Below are 21,731 nucleotides of genomic sequence, written 5' to 3'. Positions count from 1 at the left end.
TCGGTGTGTTCCGAGGCACTTTTTGGACCAACTCGGGGAGGCAGTCAGTCTTTTCTGCTGACGGTCGGCCATCGGGTTGGTGTGTCTGTGTTTCAGTCTGTTCCACTCTTCAATTCATCACTAACCTCATCCCAGGAGGTCATGTTTCTGTTTGACATACCGTTTTTATTTTCTTCTTCTCAAAGTTGTTAAAAGACTTGAATGAAATTAGAGTTTAGGCCACGGGCCAAGAAAATCTAGTAATTGGTTTCTCAAACCTGCACAACTTTACTTCACACGGTGAACTTTTGCACATTCCTGCATAGGGCTGCACAATATTTTTTTTTTTATTATTATCGTCATCTCGATATCAACTGGCGCAATTTACAGTACCCGTCATAAGTGTGGACACACTTTCCCATTCAAGTGAATGAGAACGCGTGTCCAAACTTTTGACTGGTACTGTACACATCGCAAAAGGCTGCGACTTATCGCGATAGACACTCAAGAGATTTTTTGTGTTAGTTGAAAGAAAATATGAGCAGAAAACTGCCCTTTAAAATGTAACGGTCATTTTATTTAGTCGTGCCTTTTCAATTCAATATTCAATTTGTTCAATAAAAGAAAGTTGGAAAGTATTTCCTTTAATTTGTTTTAAATTCAACAAGCAGTTTGTTGTATTTTAGCAGAAAACTGAAAGCAGCAGAAATGCAGAACTGAGAACACTGTTTATTTATCAAAAGTAATGTCATATCGCGATATTCAACAAAGTATGGCATACTGTATATTTTCCTCATATCGTACAGCCCTATTCCTGCACAAAATTGTACATCTCTTTTATTTTAGAATAAAGCTACATATTTTTTGTCACACTTTTATTGTTGATTTTTCTATTTTAAATATGTTTTACTAACTTTACTGTAATGTATACTATACATGCATTTTAACATCATCATAGATCCCATTTTCATTTATTGAACCCTGAGTTTTAATAAAGCATTTTTGATTCTGATTCTTGACCGTTGAAGTTTTTATTTTCCATCTTTTATTTTTTCTTCTTCCTACTTGTGTTATGCTCCAAAACGCCACGACACATGGCGATATATTCTTCTTATTCTCATAAATGAATATTTCTAGTGAGGTATTTCTTATGTTTGTCTGCCCCCTAGTGGCCAGAAATGTAATTTTGCAGCTTCAATGTTGCATTTTGCAAAAAGAAATTGCAGTTGCATCGACCGAAGGGGTTATGTTTTTTGGTTTGTTTGTCAGCAGGATTACAGAAAAACTACTGGCCTGATTATTAATGAAACTTGGTGGAAAGTTGCAGCATGGGCGAAGGAAGAATTTGATGTTGGAGCGTATCCGAGTCACGGAACGGATACACAAATTATATTTCACTTTCTTTAACTATGCGAGACAGGGAATGACCCGCTTGTAGCTTATGAAATACAGCAAAAAAAAAAGTTTGTTTCGCTATTGTCCATCATAATGTGTATTTTAACGATTACAGATGTGAATTAAAACTTCTACAGATGTTTTATTCTTATAAGTACAAACATAAAGAAGGACGTTTGTTTAGCAGTGAGATGTCAGCAGAATTGTCCTGTTATTAGTTTGGTTTACAGACTTAAATCAAGACTAAACTTGTTTTGGAGCTCATGGACGTCTAAAAACCTTTACAAATTCTAAACTGCCTTCTGCATCCTGTAATGTTGCAAGAGTATAGATGTGATGAGGCTGCTGGTCCATGATGCAGACACAGCAATAAACTGGATCTTTAGCTAATAAACATTATGTCTTCCTGTGATGTTTCACAGAACATAAAGTCCAAACATCGATACAGAAGGAGACAAAATCTTCATTCAGCGCTTTGTGCTTTTGCAACCAGCCGATGGTCCGACACGTCACTACAAAACAGGTAGCGGACCAGAGTGGTTTAGGTACAGTACACACATCGCTGCACTGTGACATTCAAGCAACTGTGACACAAAAGCAACCAAAAGAGATTTCAGTTCGACTGAAAGGCTCTACATCGTCTACACAGCAGAGGAAAGTTGGAAATAGCACTCCAGGGGAGAGAGAAATATTAAAACCCAGCATGCTTTAAACTAGAGATGTTCCGATACCATTTTTTGCTTCCTGATACCGATAGCTGAACTGGCGTATCGGCAGGGGCGTAACTTTGGGTTCAACATTGGGGGGGTTGACATCCCCATTTTTCAGCAAAACTGAAATTTTGAGCATATCAAACACTAAATTTCCTGCATTTTGATGAATTTTTCTGCCAGTTATGGTGCGCATGTCTTTATTTATGTGAAGGAAATTATTATTAGATTTTGGGGGGATGTTGCACTGGCCAGTTTTGATTATTGGGGGCTGTAATCCCCTATAAATTCCGCCTATCGCGTGATCGGCCGATAACCATGTACCTATCTGATACCAGTGTGTCATATATTTTATTATGTTTTAACAGCTGTATACTACTATCCCTGTATGGATGTGATATGATTGCTATCTTTGTTGTTAAACTCTGAAGAAACTGCGGTGTGAATGCTGTATGTTGAAGAGATGTATGAAAGAGGGGGTGCATGTTAAAGTCTGAACGGTGTTTCTTGGTGAATGTATAACTGAGTAGATAGCAGCTGAAAATGTATGAATTTCTGTCAAATTTGACAATTCCATCCGTTCACTTGAATGGGGAAAATGTCACCCGAAAACGTATATTTCCAAAATGATGAAAGTTATGGACATTTTGTATAAATGCAGGAATTTTCTAATCATGCTGAACGTTTTGATGATTAAAATACTAATAAATACGTAGAAGAACATAGGGTTCTTCAACTACTTTAAAGTAGATTTTCTTCGGGGCTAAACTACGTGGTATCGGATCGGTGCATGAACTCCAGTACTTTCCGATACCGATGCCAGCATTTTAGGCAGAATCGGAGGCTTCTCCGATACTGGTATCGGAACATCTCTACTTTAAACCCCCAGACCCTCAGAGAAGACGTGAAGCCAGCGAGCACTGACACTTCGCAACATTCACATCACTATCAAGAGGTCAAAGAGAGCGTTAGAAACAAGGCGGAGGAACACCCAATCACCTTGTCCTCCTGTGTGACACGAGACGGAGCAGTGAGGAGACACACAGCACATCATTTATCAGTGATTACTGTACAGCACCTGCAAATAGCCCTGTTGTGCATTTATTTGAATTCGCCTGCAGCCCTAGGCTGGAGGGGGGAAAGACTTTTATTTTGTCTTTTATCCTGTAGGGGAAACTTTACATCCACATATTTGTTTCCTTAAAGATTATTCTGATATTCAATTACCTGAATGTCAGGCTACTTTAAAGTGAATGTAACTTCTCTCTTATTCTGGATTTAATGCACTGTTTCCTCTATACTGATTTTGCAGTGGCGGCCCGCCATGATTTGTTCGGACGGACCTGCCCCCACTGCTAAAAAAAATCATAAAGGAAACACTGTAATGGGTTTTATCTGAGCTGTCCTGGTGCCAGTTGAGTTAAATCACAAAGCGGTACATTGTTATTTCACACGGGTCGCTGCAGACTCGTGCAGAGGGTACAGCAAAAGGACTTCACTAACCCAAACGTCTCGGAGGCCATTTCCCCGGGACAAAACTCGTCCTTTTAATCTGTAATTGGGTGCTTCCTCGGTACAAAACAAGACACCATTCAAACCCGATCAGGTCACTGTGTGTCGCACAGGCCTGGTGGTATCAATTTGCTGCTGTTGTCCCGCAGACTGTTTGCTATTTCTTTTTTTCATTACTGTATTTCACTTTGACTTCTTTGTTGCCTTCTGAACGTCTCCACGGTTAAACACCTTGTCACCTTTAGTGTGTTTTTAATTAAGACAGCAGAGTTGGTGTAACATGTTGTGCAACAATTTAAACCTTTTATTATCTTTTTCTCCATGGTTTTAGTTTCCTTACCAAGAAAATAACATTACATGCATTTATTCTGAAGACAACAGTTGGAGTGTATGCAGATATCATTTGAATTTCATCTTAAAAAATATATCAACAAATTGTTTGGTTTATTTATCTCTGCAAGTTTGGTTTAGATTGTAGAAAAAAGGAGCAGTACGAAAGTAGGTCTGTCCTCGACTAAAAAATTCTTATTCGTCTAAAGGCTCTGACACACCAACCTGAGGGCCGGCCGTCGGCAGAAAAGGCTGTCGGACTGACTGCCTCCCCGAGTTGGTCCAAAAAGTGCCTCGGAACACACCGAAGCGACGCCGACTTGAGCGTACGTTCTGCGTGTGTGCGAGACGTAATACATCTCCATAACAGCAGGCGGCGCTAATCTGTATTGTCGCCCAAGAAATGAAAACCGGCAGCTGATTGGACGAACGCGTCACGTGGGATCCACGAATTTCAAAGCCAGACCATAATGGCGGCTCATTCGGAATACGATCTAGTAAATAGTTCACCGAAACGTGTTTCTGAAAACATTTTAAGCGAGAAATGTAATGTCATTTAATGTAATGCTTAGTCACGCTCAACCCACTTGACATTTCCAGGTTAGCACTCCACCAATCAGATTGGTCACTGAGTCCAACTGCCCACTGGCCGATTCAACACGTCAAATCGGCCCAAATGAACGACGATGGCAGGGAACACACCGAACAGACTCAAGTCACCGACCTCTGTCCGACGGCCGATAATCGGGTTGGTGTGTCAGCGCCTTTACACTCGTATGATCCCGTCGACTAATCGATTAGATGATTTAATCGACAGATCTGTAAAACTGAGTTTCTCCACAAAGTAGCATGCTCAGAAGTGCTAAGAAGTGTTTTGGAAATAAGTCATTTGGCATGAAAAAGCACCAAAAATGAACGACTAAAGAAAATCTCAGACAAAAGAATCAGGGAGACAGGTTTTATAGACTGCAAAGCAACTGATATTTGCCATTGAGGACATTAAATAGATCTGACACATTTGATTAAACAAGTTTATATTCAAATTTAAAACAACTCCTAAAAGTAGGAAAAGTAAAATGTATTTGGAGTCATTGCAGTTGTACAGTTTATTTCTCCGCTACATTATTGCAGTCAAAGATAACTGGCCTGGACTGTAAGAATTACCGCCAAAGTGTACCTAATAGAGTGAGACGTTAAGACTATTTCAAAGATAACTGGCCTGTGGCGAGGCCGCTAAACTCTTCTCAGGCTCCCATTTCAATCTGCTGAACCATCACGCTGAAATCTGCTCCTTAAACTTTACAGTTACTACTTCAGAAAAAAGCAGATTCCCATTTCTTCACTCATCACGATTCATCACTGCTTCTCTTTATAGTTGTCAGATTCAGCTACCAACCCTTTTTAGGCTGGCTCAGGTTTGCCTCAGACCAGCTCTAAGTTATGCTGCTATAGTTTTAGACTGCCGGGGGACTGACACATTGAGCTCCTCTCTCTTTCCATCTGTGTGCATTCATGTCTCAGTAATGCTTGTTACTAAGTCCTTATGTTTTCTCGACTAGCAGTTTTCCTTGGATTGTGGCGGCGCCCGGATCGTGGCTGCAGCTGCTGCCGTGGTCCTGCTCTACACCCTGCTATGCCCTGCACTGCTACTATTTTTGTCTAGTCATAGTTCTGTTGCCTTTATTGATACTATAATTGCCACTGTTCATCATTAGCCTGGTCCTACCAGACTCTGGTCCGTTTCATTTGTCCAGAGAGTCTGGCCACTCTCCATTGACATTTGTTAACTTCCTTGAAGGCGGGTACTCTGTTGAAGTTTAAAACTATTGGATCTGCCCAGAGCCACTCTGGATCTGCCAGAACCAATCGACACGTTGGTGCGTAAGGGTGGAAGCGGCGCCGCACACGCGCTTAGCCGCGACTCCTTCACCACTAACGGAGTGAGCTGGAAAATCAAACTGTTCCCGAACCCCGTGGGGGGAGGAGGGCCACCACATCATGGCCCCCAACACAACTCAGCAAAGACTGTTCTTGCTCGAGCTTTAACTTCTGGATATTCGGCAGCATTGCCACAACGGACCGAATGGCTTCGCTCGCATCTTTCTCCGCCGCCATTACAGAACTCAACGAAGGTTACCGAACCTCAACGTCATCGTTCTCAGCCACTCCCTCTGTTCGCTGATTGGACCGCCAAATATTTGGTTGGAGAAAACCCAAGAACAACCCACACTGAACTGTTAGATCTTTGTAAATTATATAATGTGTTCTAGACCTACTCTATCTGTAAAGTGTCTTGAGATAACTGCGGTTATAATTTGATGCTAAAAATACAATTGAACTGAATTCTCGGTTCCCCGTTTAAGTCCAGAGAGAAGCGGCAGCACAGCGGTCAACTTCCGGTCACAGCTGTTGGTGGAGCTGAGATATGCTGAGTCATGAAACACGGAAAACAACTTTTTCATCGTGTTGAAAAACTGTTTTCAGAAACCTCAGGTATATTTGAGGACAATAACAAATATATTGTTGCGCGGGAAAGACGGAAGATGTAAGAGAAATGTGTACCTTCAAGAAGTTTTTTTTTTTTTAAACTACAAAAATGTCTGTTCACATGTGATGTTTTTACATGTTAGCTATCGTAACAGTGAATTACTGTCTACGTCTTGAATGTTGATTTTTATTTTAATAACGAAAAAGACTAGTGTGCAGTTTTAGCCGAGACTTCAAGAAGAAATCCTGCGGTAACAGCCAGCGTCAGGTTTTTTTTTGCCTTCTATATGGAAATATATTGAATATTATATATCCTATTATCCTTGAATATTATATAATCAAGGATACAGATATGCTTAATCTGTGTGGAAATTGTGATATATTATTAAAAGATGACAAAAATGCAGAGACTTGCAGAGCGAATCCTCTATGTTTCACAGAAAGTAGCTAATTTAATTATGAATCTATATAATTGGATTTATGAATCTCGGTAGAAGATTCTTCCATTTATCCACCAACTTGAGTAGAACAGGAATCTCGTGTTTCTTTTTAATTAATAACTCTGCACTGCGGGGAAAGCCATGTACAGCCGCTGTATTGGAATACTTGTGCATAATTAATCCAAAGGCTGAGGGCAAAGGATGGAGCTCATTTCACATGACAAGCTTTTCTTATAAATGGAGCGCATTAGATGTCTTTGTGCAGCGCCGAGGCTCTCAGCCGGGCGGATGATTAAAACAGCTCGATGGTGTTTTAAGCCCCCAACGTCGACTGTATATCTGAAATTATACATCAATTCAAGTAAAATTGGCCTATTTGTGAAAGAAAAAAAAAAGAAGAAAAAACTAATTGGCAGACTTTCCCTTAAAGCTTTAGTGCGTACCTCTTTGATATTAATGAACGTCCGTTACATTCAAGCCGTTGCCAAATGAGCTGCTACAAAGCTAATGAAGACTATCCGCTCCACACAACTCTCTCTGGATTTCTCAGTAGGACTATGTTCAGAAGATTGGGGCGTCCGGCGACTTTCCCGCGCAGAAACTCTCCATCATGTTTTATTAACCCTCCGTGTCCTCCTTGGCTACTAGCAACTGCGCGATCACGGAAGGCTTGTATCATGTGGACGCGCCGACAGTTTTGTTGTAATTACTTAAAATTCCTCACGGGAGTGACAGAAACTACGCACTATAGCTGCAATTACCAGCTAACACTATCTGTAGCTAATTTTCTGAACATATACTGTATATAGTTCTAGTCGTGCAATGTGTGACACTGCAAGATCCCCAGTCTTTACATTTTATGACAGTCTCTAACGTTAGATGTGAGATGATTGTCTTCAGATGTGAGATGGTGTCAGACTTTAGTCTGTTCAGAGTCTGTTCAAAGTCTTCTAGTGCCTGGTATGCATTATGGACTAACGAGAAATCTGTTGAGCAGAGGAGATGAGGACGCTGAGAAAACAGAACGAGGGTGTGAAAGAGAAGGACAAAGAGTGTGAAAAGAGTGAACAGATAAGTGAGCAGGGAGTTAACCGAGAAGGTGGCTGGGTGTAAATGAAAGGTGCAAACTGTCCCCCACACCGAGAGAAAAAAAGCTGCGAGCTGGAGGCTGTAAATCTACATTGAATCTGCTGAGTCAGGGTTAAGGGGGCGCTAATGGGAGTTTGCAGAGCGATTGTTTTCCTTTTGTTACAGCTCACAGGGCGACGAGAGGGGGTTCGCTTTTCTCTGCTCTTAAGTTTGCATGAGCTCGGAACTCAGATGGAGAGTGAAGCACACGGGACACAAACACATCTCGTTCAGCATCCTCACTGGAGGAAGAAAAAACCACCTTTAAAGCCGTATTAATGCTTTTAGGCCAAGGCCCCCTTAGGGGAAAGAGAGACAGAGCAGGGACTCCCTATTACATATGTTGTATACAAATTTAGTTGCATTTTAAACCTGGCCAGACAAGGGCGTAACTTTGGGGAGGGAGGGGGGTGTTCAGATCTCCACTTTTGAGCAAAATTGAAATTTTCACTTTTCTGTATCAAGTTATGGTGCAAATGTCTTTATTCATGTAAAGGAAATAATAATAGGTTGTTTCCCCCCCCTGTAAATTACAGCCATGGGGCCAGACGGATGAGAATGGATGAATGGATATGCATATATTGTTTAAACATACATGTGGAAGGCAAAGTAAGTCCTTAAGTTTTAAGGTAAGCCGAGCTTTACGGAACATGTGTCAAACTCGAGGCCCGCAGGCCGAATCTGGACCCTCGCAAACTTTGATCCAGTCCGCACATCAATTTAGGTTCACATCAATTTAGGTTCCAGAAATGTCGGAAAAGGCAACAAAAGTAGCGCCTTTTCCAATATTTCTTTTCTCAAAGTTTTTGTCACTTTTTCCCACATTCTTGTTTTTTTCGATATAAAAGCGTGTGAATAAAAAACACATGTCTGGCCCTCAATGTGATTCTTTTTTTACAGTGTGGCCCTTAGTGAAGCTGAGTTTGACACCCCTGCTTTAAGGTAGACTGTATCTGTGGATGGCTACCATTGTGGCTACCTTACTAATAAGCATTTCATCAATGTTGTGCAAATTAAATGTGTTTTTTTTCTCGAATGGGCCCATTCATCTTTGCTCATAATATGTTGAATCCATCCAATGTATTTTTCCAGACATATTTTAATTTCTGAAAACAAACAACTTACTTGCAGTAACTCTGACGACCCCCTGTTGAAGATCTCTGCTTTAAAATTCATAAACTGGATTTAACATGTGCACTCACATGCAACCCCGCTGTTCTTCTTCCTTGTTCTACAGAATCACAATAACAGCTTGTTATTCTGTATAAAAAAAAATGCTCTGGGGTTTGAATGAACTCCTTCATCTGTTTATTCTGTGGAATAGCGTTCAGAAAAGGAGAAATTGAGTCATACTGTACCTCTGTGCTCTTGCGATTCTGCAGGATCTGTTTGTCCGTATCTTTGGAAGCAAAGTAGCGAGTGCATCCTCTGTTCAGGTACTGCAACACAAACAGAAAGAGAGAGAGAGAAATGAGCAAACAGGAAGAGAACAAAGCAAGGATTCACACACAGACTTGACTTGAAGCATACAGAGGCTTCAAGGTGTGTTCGGAACACAGCAAATTTTCCTTTTGAACTCGTGAATATTCGCCCTTACATCAGTCACAGTACAACGTTGGCACTAACTTGGTTTGTAGTAAAGAACAACTGATAACTAAATAGCCAGACCCTCCTCCAAAGCGTGCTGAAGGAAGGTCTGGCTACTCTACATAGAATTCTGGGATGGGAGGAAAACGTGCTCTGGTTTAATGGCATTCCTTTAAACCAATCAGAATCGTCACGGGCGGTGCTAAACTCCGTACAGAGCCGTTATAAAATAGTCGTGCGACAGAAAACTCAGATAGGACAGATAGTCTAGCTAGCTGTCTGGATTTACCCTGCAGAGATCTGAGGAGCAGTTAACCGTAGTCCTCACAAATCCACCAGAGGTTAGAACGCCAACACAGAGGAAGAGGAAGGGGACCGACAATACATGCAGCCGGTGGAATTTCCTGCAGCACCAGAGCAATCCCGGAAGTGGAACTCGAAGGATATAGAGCGATAGCTAACTAAAGCCCGAGACACACCGAGCCGATAATCGGCCGTCGGACAGTCTGGCGAGGTCGGTGACTCGAGTCTGTTCGGTGTGATCCGTGCCGTCGTACATCCGAGGGGCCGTCAGCCTTCATTTTGGCCGACCTGACATGTATAATCGGTGGGGTGGGCACTGCCGGCAGTCGGACTCAAATGACCCATCTGATTGGTGGAGTGCTAACCCGAAAACGGGAGAGCGGGACGAGCGGGACTAGATTCTCTCAAAATCTGATGAAAATCTTTTAAACTGACCTTTGTTGAGCTGAAATGAAGACAGATTCAACAACTGCACGGCCTATTTCTCTCTTCAAATGTTTCCAGAAACATGTTTCGGTTAGTGATGGTCAAATGAAGCTTCGCAAACCAGTGTCCTTACTTTCTGAGCTCACTAGATGGCGCTCTCGGTTCAAAAAAGGGTTTGAAAACCCATTGAATTGCCATTCATTTCACCTTTTTTTTTTTTTTTTTAACAGAGAGTGCCATCTAGTGAGCTCAGAAAGTAAGGACACTGGTTCGCGAAGCTTCATTTGACCATCACTAGTTTCGGTGAACTATTTTAGTAAAATATTAGATCATATTCTGAACAAGCCGCCATGACAGTCTGGCTTTGAATTTCCGGAGAAGCCAGACCCACGTGACGCTTTCGTCCAATCAGCTGCCGGTTTTCATTTTTACAGATCCAATACAGATTAGCGCCACCTGCTGTTATGGAGACGTATTACGTCTCGTCTCTTCGGTGTGTTCCGAGGCACTTTTTGGACCAATTTGGGGAGACTGATCAGTCACACTGGCTTTTCTGCCGAGGGTCGGCCGTCTGGTCGGTGTGTCACGACCTTAACTTAAAGTGTTCAAACCAACGCTCTTAGTAACTTGTGTTATTCATGGTTGCCCTGTAATGTAATGAATTAAAAAGTGTTCTACTTTGGTTCGGCTCCATCTTTTCCTCTTTATTTCCCCTCGTTCTTTTGTCCCTTTTCCAACTTTTGGTTTCCTCTCGACATGCTTCCTTCTTTCCTAATACTGGTTTCCTTTTCCCCCCTGCTATTCCTTTCCTCTTTCTTTTCTCGTAAACTTGTGACTTTAATCGCAGAGATTTTTTTTATATATAATCTCAGAGAATTTGTGACTTTTTTTCTCGCAAATTTATAACTTTATTACCTCAGAAAATATATTTAATATTTTTATGTTTTTTTTTCTTACAAATGTACGAGTTTATAATCTAGAAAATTATTAATTTTACCAAGTATTAACTTCTGCCCCGGCTCTGTAGTTATGTTTTTTACCTGCAATGGTCCCCGTAGCTTTTCTGCACTTTGAATCAAAAGACATTTTTGGGACCTGAACGCCCCCTCACAGATCCCTCTGACTTACAAAGTAAACTTAAAGAGCTCATAAAGGCCGTTGCACTTGTTCCTCGACTGCTCTTCTAAAAGAACACCCTGGATCTTTTTGTACTTTCCCATATGATAGATATAGATATGTGAAGTTATTAGAAGCTGGGGGACTGACTGCGGCAGGCATTCAGTAATAAGTTGCAGGAGGGGGCTCTGGCGGAGAGAGCGCAGAGCGAGCTTAGGCACTTTAGGGCCTGACAGTGACGCAGGTGAGGACAGAAGAGTCCCCACACAGACAAGTGGAGCATGACTCGGCTCTTTTCTAAGAGCAGGTACGGAGTATACCCGATAGGAAAGGTCAAGGATTTCAGCACACCCACTCACAAAAACGCAAGGATAGCGCTACGTAACGATTACTGTTTTGGGAGAGATTTTTCACACTTACGTTAAGAAATTCACCGTCAGTGTTGCGAGTCGCCTAGGAACAACAACACAGTTGGTTGGCGGTCATTCTCTGCGCGAATTTAAACTACACTCTTTCAGTGATTTGGTAAGCCTGCCCCTGAATCTATCCTGCCGCTTCGGATGACACTGCAGCAGACGTTAACGTTACAGAAACTACAGGAAATGAGCCAGATGAGACCGATACTTTACGCGGTAACGTTGCAAAAAACGTATGGGGTTGTCGACGGGCAGAGATGGGAAGTAACGAAGTACAAATACTTCGTTACTGTACTTAAGTAGATTTTTCGGATATTTCTACTTTACTTTACTATTTATTTTTGTGGCGACTTTTTACTTTTACTCCTTACATTTTAACACGAATATCGGTACTTTCTACTCCTTACATTTTAAAAATTGGCTCGTTACTTTAGTTTTGTACAAGAGGTCGTAATGTCGGAGAATAGCGCGGACCGCAGCGCCCCCCGAGCGGAAAAAAGTGAGAAAAAAGAAGAGACTGCTGTCCGGCAGATAATCAGTTGAGATGGTGTGTGTGCGTCCTTGAGAACTGTAAGTCGTATAACTTATGTTGTCAGTTAATGTAAGCCTGTTGTTGTATTGGTCTATAGTTCCTGCACAGTTAAAGTAGGTTAGCTAGTGATTTAGTTGTTTGTGTTCTTCACCTGTTAGCTAGGTTTCACGTTGCTTGTAAAGCATCAAAAGAGAGAAGTTGTCTCTGTCCGTGTTTTACAGACACACCTGGAAAGTTGGCGAAATTGGAAACCAGCATCAGCTTTAAATACGGTCCTAATCTAGTCCTCACTAGCAAGTTTCAAATAATTTCACTGGAGTTACCGTTATTATTTTTCACGTGATCAATACCGAATTCAATCTAATTGGATGGGAATATACTGTAGGCTACGTTGCATGTAACGCACCACTACAAGACGACTCGACAGATTCGGCTGCATTCGTTTGCGGCAAATAATTGCAGCTTGGTGGTGGTAACGTTAGCACTAGTAGTATGGACGGCGACATGATTGAAAATGAAGAAAACAGAGATCCCAGAGATTAGGCAGACAAGCAGCAAGACATTACCAATCATCCCTGGCCTTATCTGAGAGAGATGTTTGAGATAGGCTAGGAGGCATCAAGTATGACTCCTGGCCAATGTGCTGTGTAACTCTAAAAGTATGGGGAACTTCTTAATTAATTAATTAATTAATGTTTAGTAATTCATATTGTATCCTTTATTTTCTTTCTATATTTGAGCACACACAAACACATACATGTAGATTCCTTTAAATGTTAAGGGGACGATTAAAAAAGAGAAACTGGATCTGTGAATTCACACAGAATCACAATTGAATTCATATCTTGCTACTTAGTCAGAATCTTATTAAGCTGGAGTCCCAGTCTCTGTCACAATAATCATATATGTGATGTTTGGCAGACATCCATTTAAAATGTAGACAATGGCATATAAAGAGCCTGGTTTTTATGTCCACTGAAGTTTCTCATCTTGCACTCTAGTAACGTGTGTGGTCCAGGTAGCTTTGCATAAAAAGTGGTTGTCATTCGCAAGGCTACTTTTACTTTTATACTTTAAGTACATTTCAAAGCCTGTACTTTGTTACTTTTACTTAAGTAAAGAAGTTAAATCAGTACTTCTACTTTTACCAGAGTATTTTTTAACACAAGTATCTGTACTTCTACTTAAGTACGGGAAGTGAGTACTTTTGCCATCTCTGTCGACGGGCGAGTCTATGCAGTATACTCACTACAAAAAGCTAGACTACACCACTGCACGGAAGGCGCGCATGGTCGCTGATCGTTTATTTTACTTGTGAAGAGCATTGTATGGAACCATCCACGTTATCTATTTATTTTTTAATTTGGCTAAAAGAAAGAAATTTCTGATATAGAAACTTTTTGAAAATGGGTCCCATTTGACCTGAGGACAACAGAAGGGTTACAACTTCTGTTTATTGTAATGATTTATTTCTGTGTTCAGATTTAGGCAGAGCCATTTGTATCAATTATCTTCAAGGATCAAATTAATTTATTATTTATTTCTTGTAAATCTGTTTCGAAAGAATTCAAACGGTTCTTCGGAGACTTGGAACCATCTGGTTTCTGGATTTGTATTGTTGTTATGTGTTAATCACAATTATTGTGTATATAATTCCTGACACTTTCATGTCTGTCTTCTGTCCTTCTCCTAAATCTCCCTCGACATCACTATGGCTTTATTTAATAAAAGTTCTTAAGGTTCTTAAGTACTTGGAAACCATCTACTTTCTGGACTTTAAAAGTGTAAACTTTGCCGTTCTCTCGGAGCATTTCACACAGATTCAATTAAAGAGCTGTGCCAAAGATCAATACTTCTTGTATTTGAGCAGCAGCAGAAATAAAAGAGCCATTATCTGTGCATTACCCACTTCCACTGCAGCCATTACTGTAGATGTTCTCTCTACGTAACTAGAGGTGGACAATTTATGTTCCACAGGACACAAACCTGATGATAAACACGGATGTTTACTCCTCCTCTGCTCTCTTTACACAGTGGAGGGGTAATAATCATGGTGCAGAGTGTGTGATGAAGATCTGCTGCCGGGCTCAGAGACGGCTCAGTGCTGCCCTCTGCTGACTCACCCACTTTATTCCCTCTATGAGGAGTTTAATTCCCCCTCTGCCACCAATGTATGCTCATTAGGGTTGGGTACCGTTCACATTTGTACCGCTACCAGTACCGATACCGGCAGGAGGAACTGAGGAAACAGTCAGCTGTTCCTCAAACTCCCGGGCAGTTTAGTGCTTGTGTTTTGGTGATTTAGGGCGTTTTCACACATGAAAGTCCGAACCAAGGTCCGTACCAAGGTTCAAGTTTTTGTTACATTGTATACATTTGATCCGGTAAGTTTTGGTTTCACACTGCAGTTTTGCAAGCGCACTACAGATCTCTACGTGACAAAACTACGTCCTGCCGTCATCACATACGTGAGCTGCGTCTCCAGATACTTACAACTGATTGGTTTGTTGACGGCTTCCCCGTCCTCTCGTATCCTCTCTCTGGGTCCGAGTTTAGGCTATTCAACTGACCGCTGCTCTCCCCTACTGCCGCGGCTCTTTTTGTTTTGTTGTGATGTTGAGATGCAAGACACGGGAACTTTCTTTCTGGAGCATTTATTCAGAGACAAACTGAAACCTACACTGTACATTTACTACCACTTAACAAATTAACTGCTGATGTATTCTCTGCTCTGATAGCTGACAGCTGTCTGCTCTGAGCGCATTTACCGTCTCTCTCTCTCTCTCTCTCCCCTCTCTCTCTCTCTCTCTCTCTCTCTCTCTCTCTCTCTCTCTCTCTCTCTCTCTCTCTCTCTCCCCCCTCTCTCTCCCTCTCTCCCCTCTCTCTCTCTCTCTGTGTCTCTCTGTGTCTCTCTCTCTCTCTCTCTCTCTCTCTCTCTCTCTCTCTCTCTCTCTCTCTCTCTCTCTCTCTCTCTCTCTCTCACTAAGCACCGAGCTGTTCCTTAAAGGAGCTTCCCCGGTCTTGTAACACGAGGAGAGCCTGCCAGAGATTCCTGTATTTGGTCCGAAAGTCCGAACCATCCAAAAAATGCTTTCACACTATCAACGAACCGGACCATGGTTCAGTTTGGTCCGGACCGAGACCACCTCTTTTTGTCGGACCAAAATTTGGTCTTTTGATCCGGACCGTGGTCCGGGGGAGGTTTCACACCTTTAATTTTGGTTCGGATCAAACTAAAAAGTCCGAAAGTCCGGACCAAACGAGGTATGTGTGAAAACGCCCTTAAAATCTTCATGTGGCAGCGATAGAGGCAGCGTTGTTTCCCATTTCCTGTACGGGACTCTCACTCCGCCTCAAAACACACTATGACAAGTCTGATCCACGCGCACATGATTGACACATTGGGTTTGGTAGGTTTTTCCAGGCTCTGTTTCAGAACTCATGGGTCTAAAAAGGAGATGCTGGAGGGACTTTGTGCCTAAAACACTGGTTTCATTTAGACTCCGAAAAACTGTCAACTTTGATTTGATGTGGCTCAAAAACACACAGAGTAACCTTCTGGATTTAAAGAAAAAGTAATTTCAGAATTCATGGGTCTAAAATGTTGGCGCTCTAACAGGAGATGCTAGAGCGACACTGGTTTCATTTAGACTCAGAAGAACTGACAATGTTGTCTTTGGTGTGGCTCAAAAACACAGTGCTCGCACAAATTATGACTTGTTGGATTTGACAATTTGTATGAAGGTAGGTTTTCCCTTTCTTTCTTTTTTTTAAATCGCAAGAGTACGTCCACACTTTGCTGCAGTTTTTCAAAATAAGAGCTTTTCCCAATGCTCTCCAGAGTTGAAAAATCGGAAATGAATCCACAATTTAATGAAATAAACCATGCTTGTTCAACGAACCATGAACAATTAATGAACATGCATCTGTTGAACGGTCGAAAAGACAGTGACAGCTTGTAGGCGGCAGGCAATTAATGTCACAGTTAAAAGAAAATTAGGAAAGTAAAGAGACCTTTCTACGAACTCTCAAAAACACCAAAAGAAAGAGGCCCAGGGTCCCTGCTAATCTGCATGAACGTGCCTTAGGCATGGTGCCAGCCAGGAGGCATGAGGACAGCAGACGTGGCCAGGGCAATACGTTGCAATGTCCCTACTGTGAGACGCCTAAGACAGCGCTACAGGGAGACAGGAAGCACAGCTGATCGTCCTCGCAGTGGCAGACCACGTGTAACAACACCTGCATAGGATCGGTACATCCGAATATCACACCTACGGGACAGGTACAGGATGGCAACAACAACCGCAAGAACTGGCCAGTCTGGTGCAGTACATGAGGAGGAGAAGCACTACAGTACAGCTGGTGGCCACACCACATACTGAGGGCTACTTTTGATTTTGATCACCCCCCCCTTTGTTCAGGGACACCATTTCTGTTAGTCGCATGTCTGTGAAAATTGTTCAGTTCATGTCTTAGTTGTTAAATCTTTTAATGTTCATGCAAATATTTGCATATGTTAAAGTGATGGTTCGGAGTAATTTCACCCTAGGGTCCTTTGCACCATGACCTCGAGCCAAACACCCCCCCAGAAGCTTTTTTCACCTGGGTCGAACATTGGGAGAGTTAGCGTAGAGTAGCATTATCAGCTGAATAGCTTAGCGCAGAGGCTAATGGATCCCAGAGTGTATCTTGTACATTACCTCACTAATAATGCCCAAAATGATACCAAACGTCTACACTAGTACATATAGGTTATGCTCTCATAAAACGATGGATTGGAAAGTTTGTAAGTACACCAGAAGTTTATTTAAATAACACTTGCCTGTTGGCTTCCGCTCTCTGCTGCTACCGGCAGTAAGACGAGTGCTTAGGGGACGTCTACAAATTACAACACCGAAAAGAGATACAACAAAAATATTTATTAACTTAATGATTAAATAAGGTAGTGTATCCTTAGCACAATTATAACTTGTCTCCTAGTTGTACTACAGCACTTACTTTAAAAAAATAAGTTAAATGAATAAATACTTTTATTATAAAAAGTTAGCTTGAGGTGCTCTTTGGATGGGATTATTTATGGCTTGGTCATCATAAATCTTAAAGTACTCCGACGCGTTTCGGCATACAAGCCTTCGTCAGGGAGTCAATCAATTTCCAAAACAGGAAGAGACCTTCTTATAAGCTTTCAAACAGATCACATTGTCTAAAACCACATTGTTTATTTGTCAGTTGGGTCTCTCTCTTTCTCTTTTTGTATTTGTGCTGTGCATGTTTTGAATGTAACCTTGGGTTGTAGTCAAATACACTGGTTTATTTAATACCAAGGAGGACATCTAGTGGTCTTTCTATAATCCTACAACTCTGAACCTCCCTCTACCAAAAGGGAGGTTTTTGATTGGTTGTGTTTGTTGATTGGTCTGTTTGAAAGCTTATAAGAAGGTCTCTTCCTGTTATGGAAATTGATTGACTCCCTGACGAAGGCTTGTATGCCGAAACACGTCGGAGTACTTTAAGATTCATGATGACCAAGCCATAAATAAAGGCTTAGTATTTTTCTAAAAGAGAGCCTTGGAGTTTCCTTATTGGTTTCTACATTATGATTATCCCATTCAAAGAGCACCTCAAGCTAACTTTTTGAGTCCAGGAAGCGATCCGCTACAGACATTTAATAAATACTTTTGTTGGGTCTCTTTTCGGTGTTGTAATTTGTAGACGGTCCCTAAGCACTCGTCTTACTGCCGGTAGCAGCAGAGAGCAGAAGCCAGCAGGCAAGTGTTATTTAAATAAACTTCTGGTGTACTTACAAACTTTCCAATCCATCGTTTTATGAGTACATAACCTATATATACTAGTGTAGAAGTTTGGTATCATTTTGGGCATTATTAGTGGGGTAATGTACAAGATACACTCTGGGATCCATTAGCGCCTGCACTAAGCTATTCAGCTGATAACGCTAACTCTCCCAATGTTCAACCCAGGTGAAAAAATCTTCTGGGGGGGTGTTTGGCTCGAGGTCATGGTGCAAAGGACCCTAGGGTGAAATTACTCCGAACCATCACTTTAAGTTTGCTTAAAATATAAAAGGCAGCTGAAAGTGACAGGACGTTTCTTTTCTTGCTGAGTATATATCTACATTTCGTTCTCCAGTGAGTATTTGTGGCAGCAGGACAGTGTGTGTAGGATTGAGTCAAGATAAACTACAGTGTGTGTGCGTGTGAATGTGTGTGTGTGTGTGTGTGTGTTGATGGGGATGAAGGCGCATGTGTGTGGCTTATTGATGTGTCTTCATGGCACAGAGGAAGAAGATAGAGCATCTTCTACTTGACGGAGGGAGTCTCTGATGTGATCTGATATGTCCATCCATCATCGGCTGTTTCCATCTATATTTAAATCTCTGCTGTGTCTGTTTGACTGATTTATGTCTGTGTGTGTCCGCACGTTAATGAAACTCCAGATGTACAGCTGGACCGTGTAGGTGTGATGCGTCCGTACCCTGAACGTGTCCGGGGAGGTGAGGTGAAACTTCTGCCGGATGTCCTCGGTGGCTCCGGCACACAGCCGGTAGAAGATGTGGTAGTTCCTCTCCTCTTTGCTCTGTTGGCAGATCCTCGACTTCTCCAGCAGGTAGTGCGACACGAAGCCGCCCACCACCGCATTCTGAGCACACAGAAACGCACATTTGAATCTCCGAAATACCAACTGACTACGGGCCCTATTTTAACAATCACTATTTTAACACTCCGTGAAGCGCCTGGCGCAGGTGCGTTTAGGGTCTGTGCGCCGGGCGCCTGGTTCTAAAGGGTTGTACTTAGTGTCTTCATTAATCAGAGGTGTGTTTTGGGCGTAACATGCAATCAACCAATCAGAGAGCAGCTCCCATTCCCTTTAAAAGCCAGGCGCATTTGGACCTTGGAGCATTGTTGTTATGATGGAGGATTTGCACCCTAATATTTTTATTTGTAATCTTTTGCATGTTTGTGTGCTGCTGCGCTTCCCTGTGTGTGTAATAAGCATAGCGTGTGCACATTTTACTAATTTGCTGCCCCCCCCACCGCGGCCTACACGCACTACCCCCATTGAAAATGAATGGAAAGACCTGCGTTTCTGCTGGACCGGCAGACGGCCGACACAGGCAGTCTGAAAGCAGCCTTAAAGCAGCCTTAAAGCTCGGTCTGAACTTGAACAAAAACTGCTTTTTAACTTTTGTGCACCCGACTCCTGGAACCAATTACAGCACTTCCTTAAAATCAGCTCACTTGTGCCTTTGGACAATTTAGAAATCTGGGTTTAAACCGTAGACTAACAGTCTATGGTTTAAACCTGTAAACTTCTACTTGCAATTGCTTTCCATAATTGTACTTTCTTTTGCATCCTTATTATCCTAATTTATTCATCAAATCAAAGTTTTAGTGGCTTCTCTTCTGTGTTGCTGTGTTTTTGTTTCCTTGTAAATGAGGGCCGCCCCCTCAATCATTCGAGTATGAATAAAGTTTGAATGAATAGTGTCTGTCCGAGCATGTCGTCCTCAAATCCTTTTACTTCTATTCTTAAGATGTGACGTACTTTGGCTGGAAACAGAAATGTCAATACAATAGCAGGAATGTCACATTTCACGCCGGTTTGCATGGAGGAAACTGCAGTTAATAAAGTGTGTAATCAAGCAAAACTAAAGGGTCACAATGTGTGTATAAGAACTATATGGAAAAAGACTGATTTATTGCATCTATGCAGGTCTGCAACAGAGAGAGAAAAAGAGTAAAACATGATCATAAGTGTAGAAACCGAGGGTTTGTTTCTTGCTACGTAAGCATCTGCCATGATTCAGGGATTCATTGGGTTTATTCATGAATGCAGACATATTCATTAAGTGCACATGAAGATAAATATAAACAGTTGATGCAAAACAACCAAAGCTATTAGGCGTCATATATAATTCATAGCTTTTCAGTGTTTGTGAAACACTCATCTTGAGGGCACTCAGGAGGCAAACAAAGCAGATTAAAGTTGTTATTATTCTTTGATAACGCTGTATATAGATATACAAAGTACCTTCTCGTTAAAGTGGATTTCCACAAACTTCCCGAAGCGACTGCTGTTGTTGTTCCGGACGGTTTTTGCGTTTCCGAAAGCCTCCAGCAACGGGTTCGCTGCAGCGTTACACAGGGGCAAACACAAAATTCACACAGAGGAAACACGTAAACTTTAACAGAACTTAAAGGGTAGCTTTGGTTTTTTTAACCTGGTTTTAACCCATGTGTTTGTGTCTAAGTGACTGATGGGAACAACAATCTTTGACATTGGTCCAGTATTAAGTGAGATTGCTGAAGTTGGCAGCAGAGATGTACAATGTAAGTCAATAGGACAATTGTGCAGCTTGTATTTACCTTCACAAAAGTGCTTGTTTTGCCGCTGACAGACTCAGATTAATATTCTAAGTGTCTGACAACATTATGGAAAGGCTTTCTAAGGAGGTTGATCTTTCTGTTAAACCGTAAGATCCTTTTTTTAAACATAAAAACATCCGCGAAATTGCGTTCGCTAAACCCACCAGACTCCATGTAAATAAACAGTAATTTTAGCATCGTAAAACGCACTCCATTCAAAGTCGACAGAAACAGAATAAAATCATGAAAAGACGTTCTGGGTCATCTTTCCACTTTTCCAACCATCACAACTCTAGTTTTGGTTGAAATAAACACATAGTTTACTGATTTACATGTGAAAATATGTTGGCTTTATACACGCTAAAAGTACTGTTTTTTTAAATGGAGTCTGGTGGGTTTAGAGCTAGCGACTTCAGAGCTGTTTCTGGTTAAACAGAAAGGACTCAAAGAGGTTTTAAATGTCTATCTCTGTAGGGATGCTTTCCATAATGTTGTCAGACACTTAGAATATTAATCTGAGCCTGTCAGCAGCAAAAACAGAACTTTTAATGAACCAAATTGACGATGCACATTTGCCACATAGGGTTAGCATGCAGCCCGGTCTGTGGCTGCCGGTTACAGCATTTAACCCTTGTGTTGTATTCGGGTCAAATTTGACCCGTTTTCAAAGTTTTTATATCAGAAATATGGGTTTCTTAACAACCAAATTGCCCCAAAATAACATGGATGCATGCATGTACGTTGTATGGAACCCATATAACATATACATTCATGCATCCATGTTCTTCGCAGGTAAGATTAATGATTACTTCCATTGAATTTTGGTTTTATTTAACTTCATGGCTTTTGAAAAAAATATAAAATGTTTAAATGGTTTCAAAACAGCATCCCGACCAAACATCCTCGGATCTTAACTATTGTATTAGTCAAAATAATTCATAATATCTGCTTTTTTTTCAAACTCAAAAATTATGTATAATGTCATT

The 21,731-nt window shown here is 41.5% G+C and overlaps 1 protein-coding gene across 1 annotated transcript in view; it reads right to left on the bottom strand.

Moving 5' to 3' along the window:
• The window catches only part of myo6a (myosin VIa), a 190,548-nt gene that overhangs the window by 120,245 nt on the left and 48,572 nt on the right, over positions 1-21,731 (bottom strand). Inside the window, exons 8-10 of the mRNA XM_039781369.1 lie at positions 20,411-20,508; positions 18,854-19,018; positions 9,340-9,420 (exon numbers count right to left, since the gene is read on the bottom strand). Of these exons, the coding sequence (XP_039637303.1) occupies positions 9,340-9,420; positions 18,854-19,018; positions 20,411-20,508 (344 nt within the window). The remainder of the gene's footprint in view (positions 1-9,339; positions 9,421-18,853; positions 19,019-20,410; positions 20,509-21,731) is intronic.

This window comes from Perca fluviatilis, chromosome 18 (genome assembly GCF_010015445.1).
Source record: "Perca fluviatilis chromosome 18, GENO_Pfluv_1.0, whole genome shotgun sequence".
Classification (NCBI taxonomy): domain Eukaryota; kingdom Metazoa; phylum Chordata; class Actinopteri; order Perciformes; family Percidae; genus Perca; species Perca fluviatilis.
Note: the sequence above shows the minus strand (reverse complement) of the source record. Positions and strands in the feature narration are given on the sequence as shown.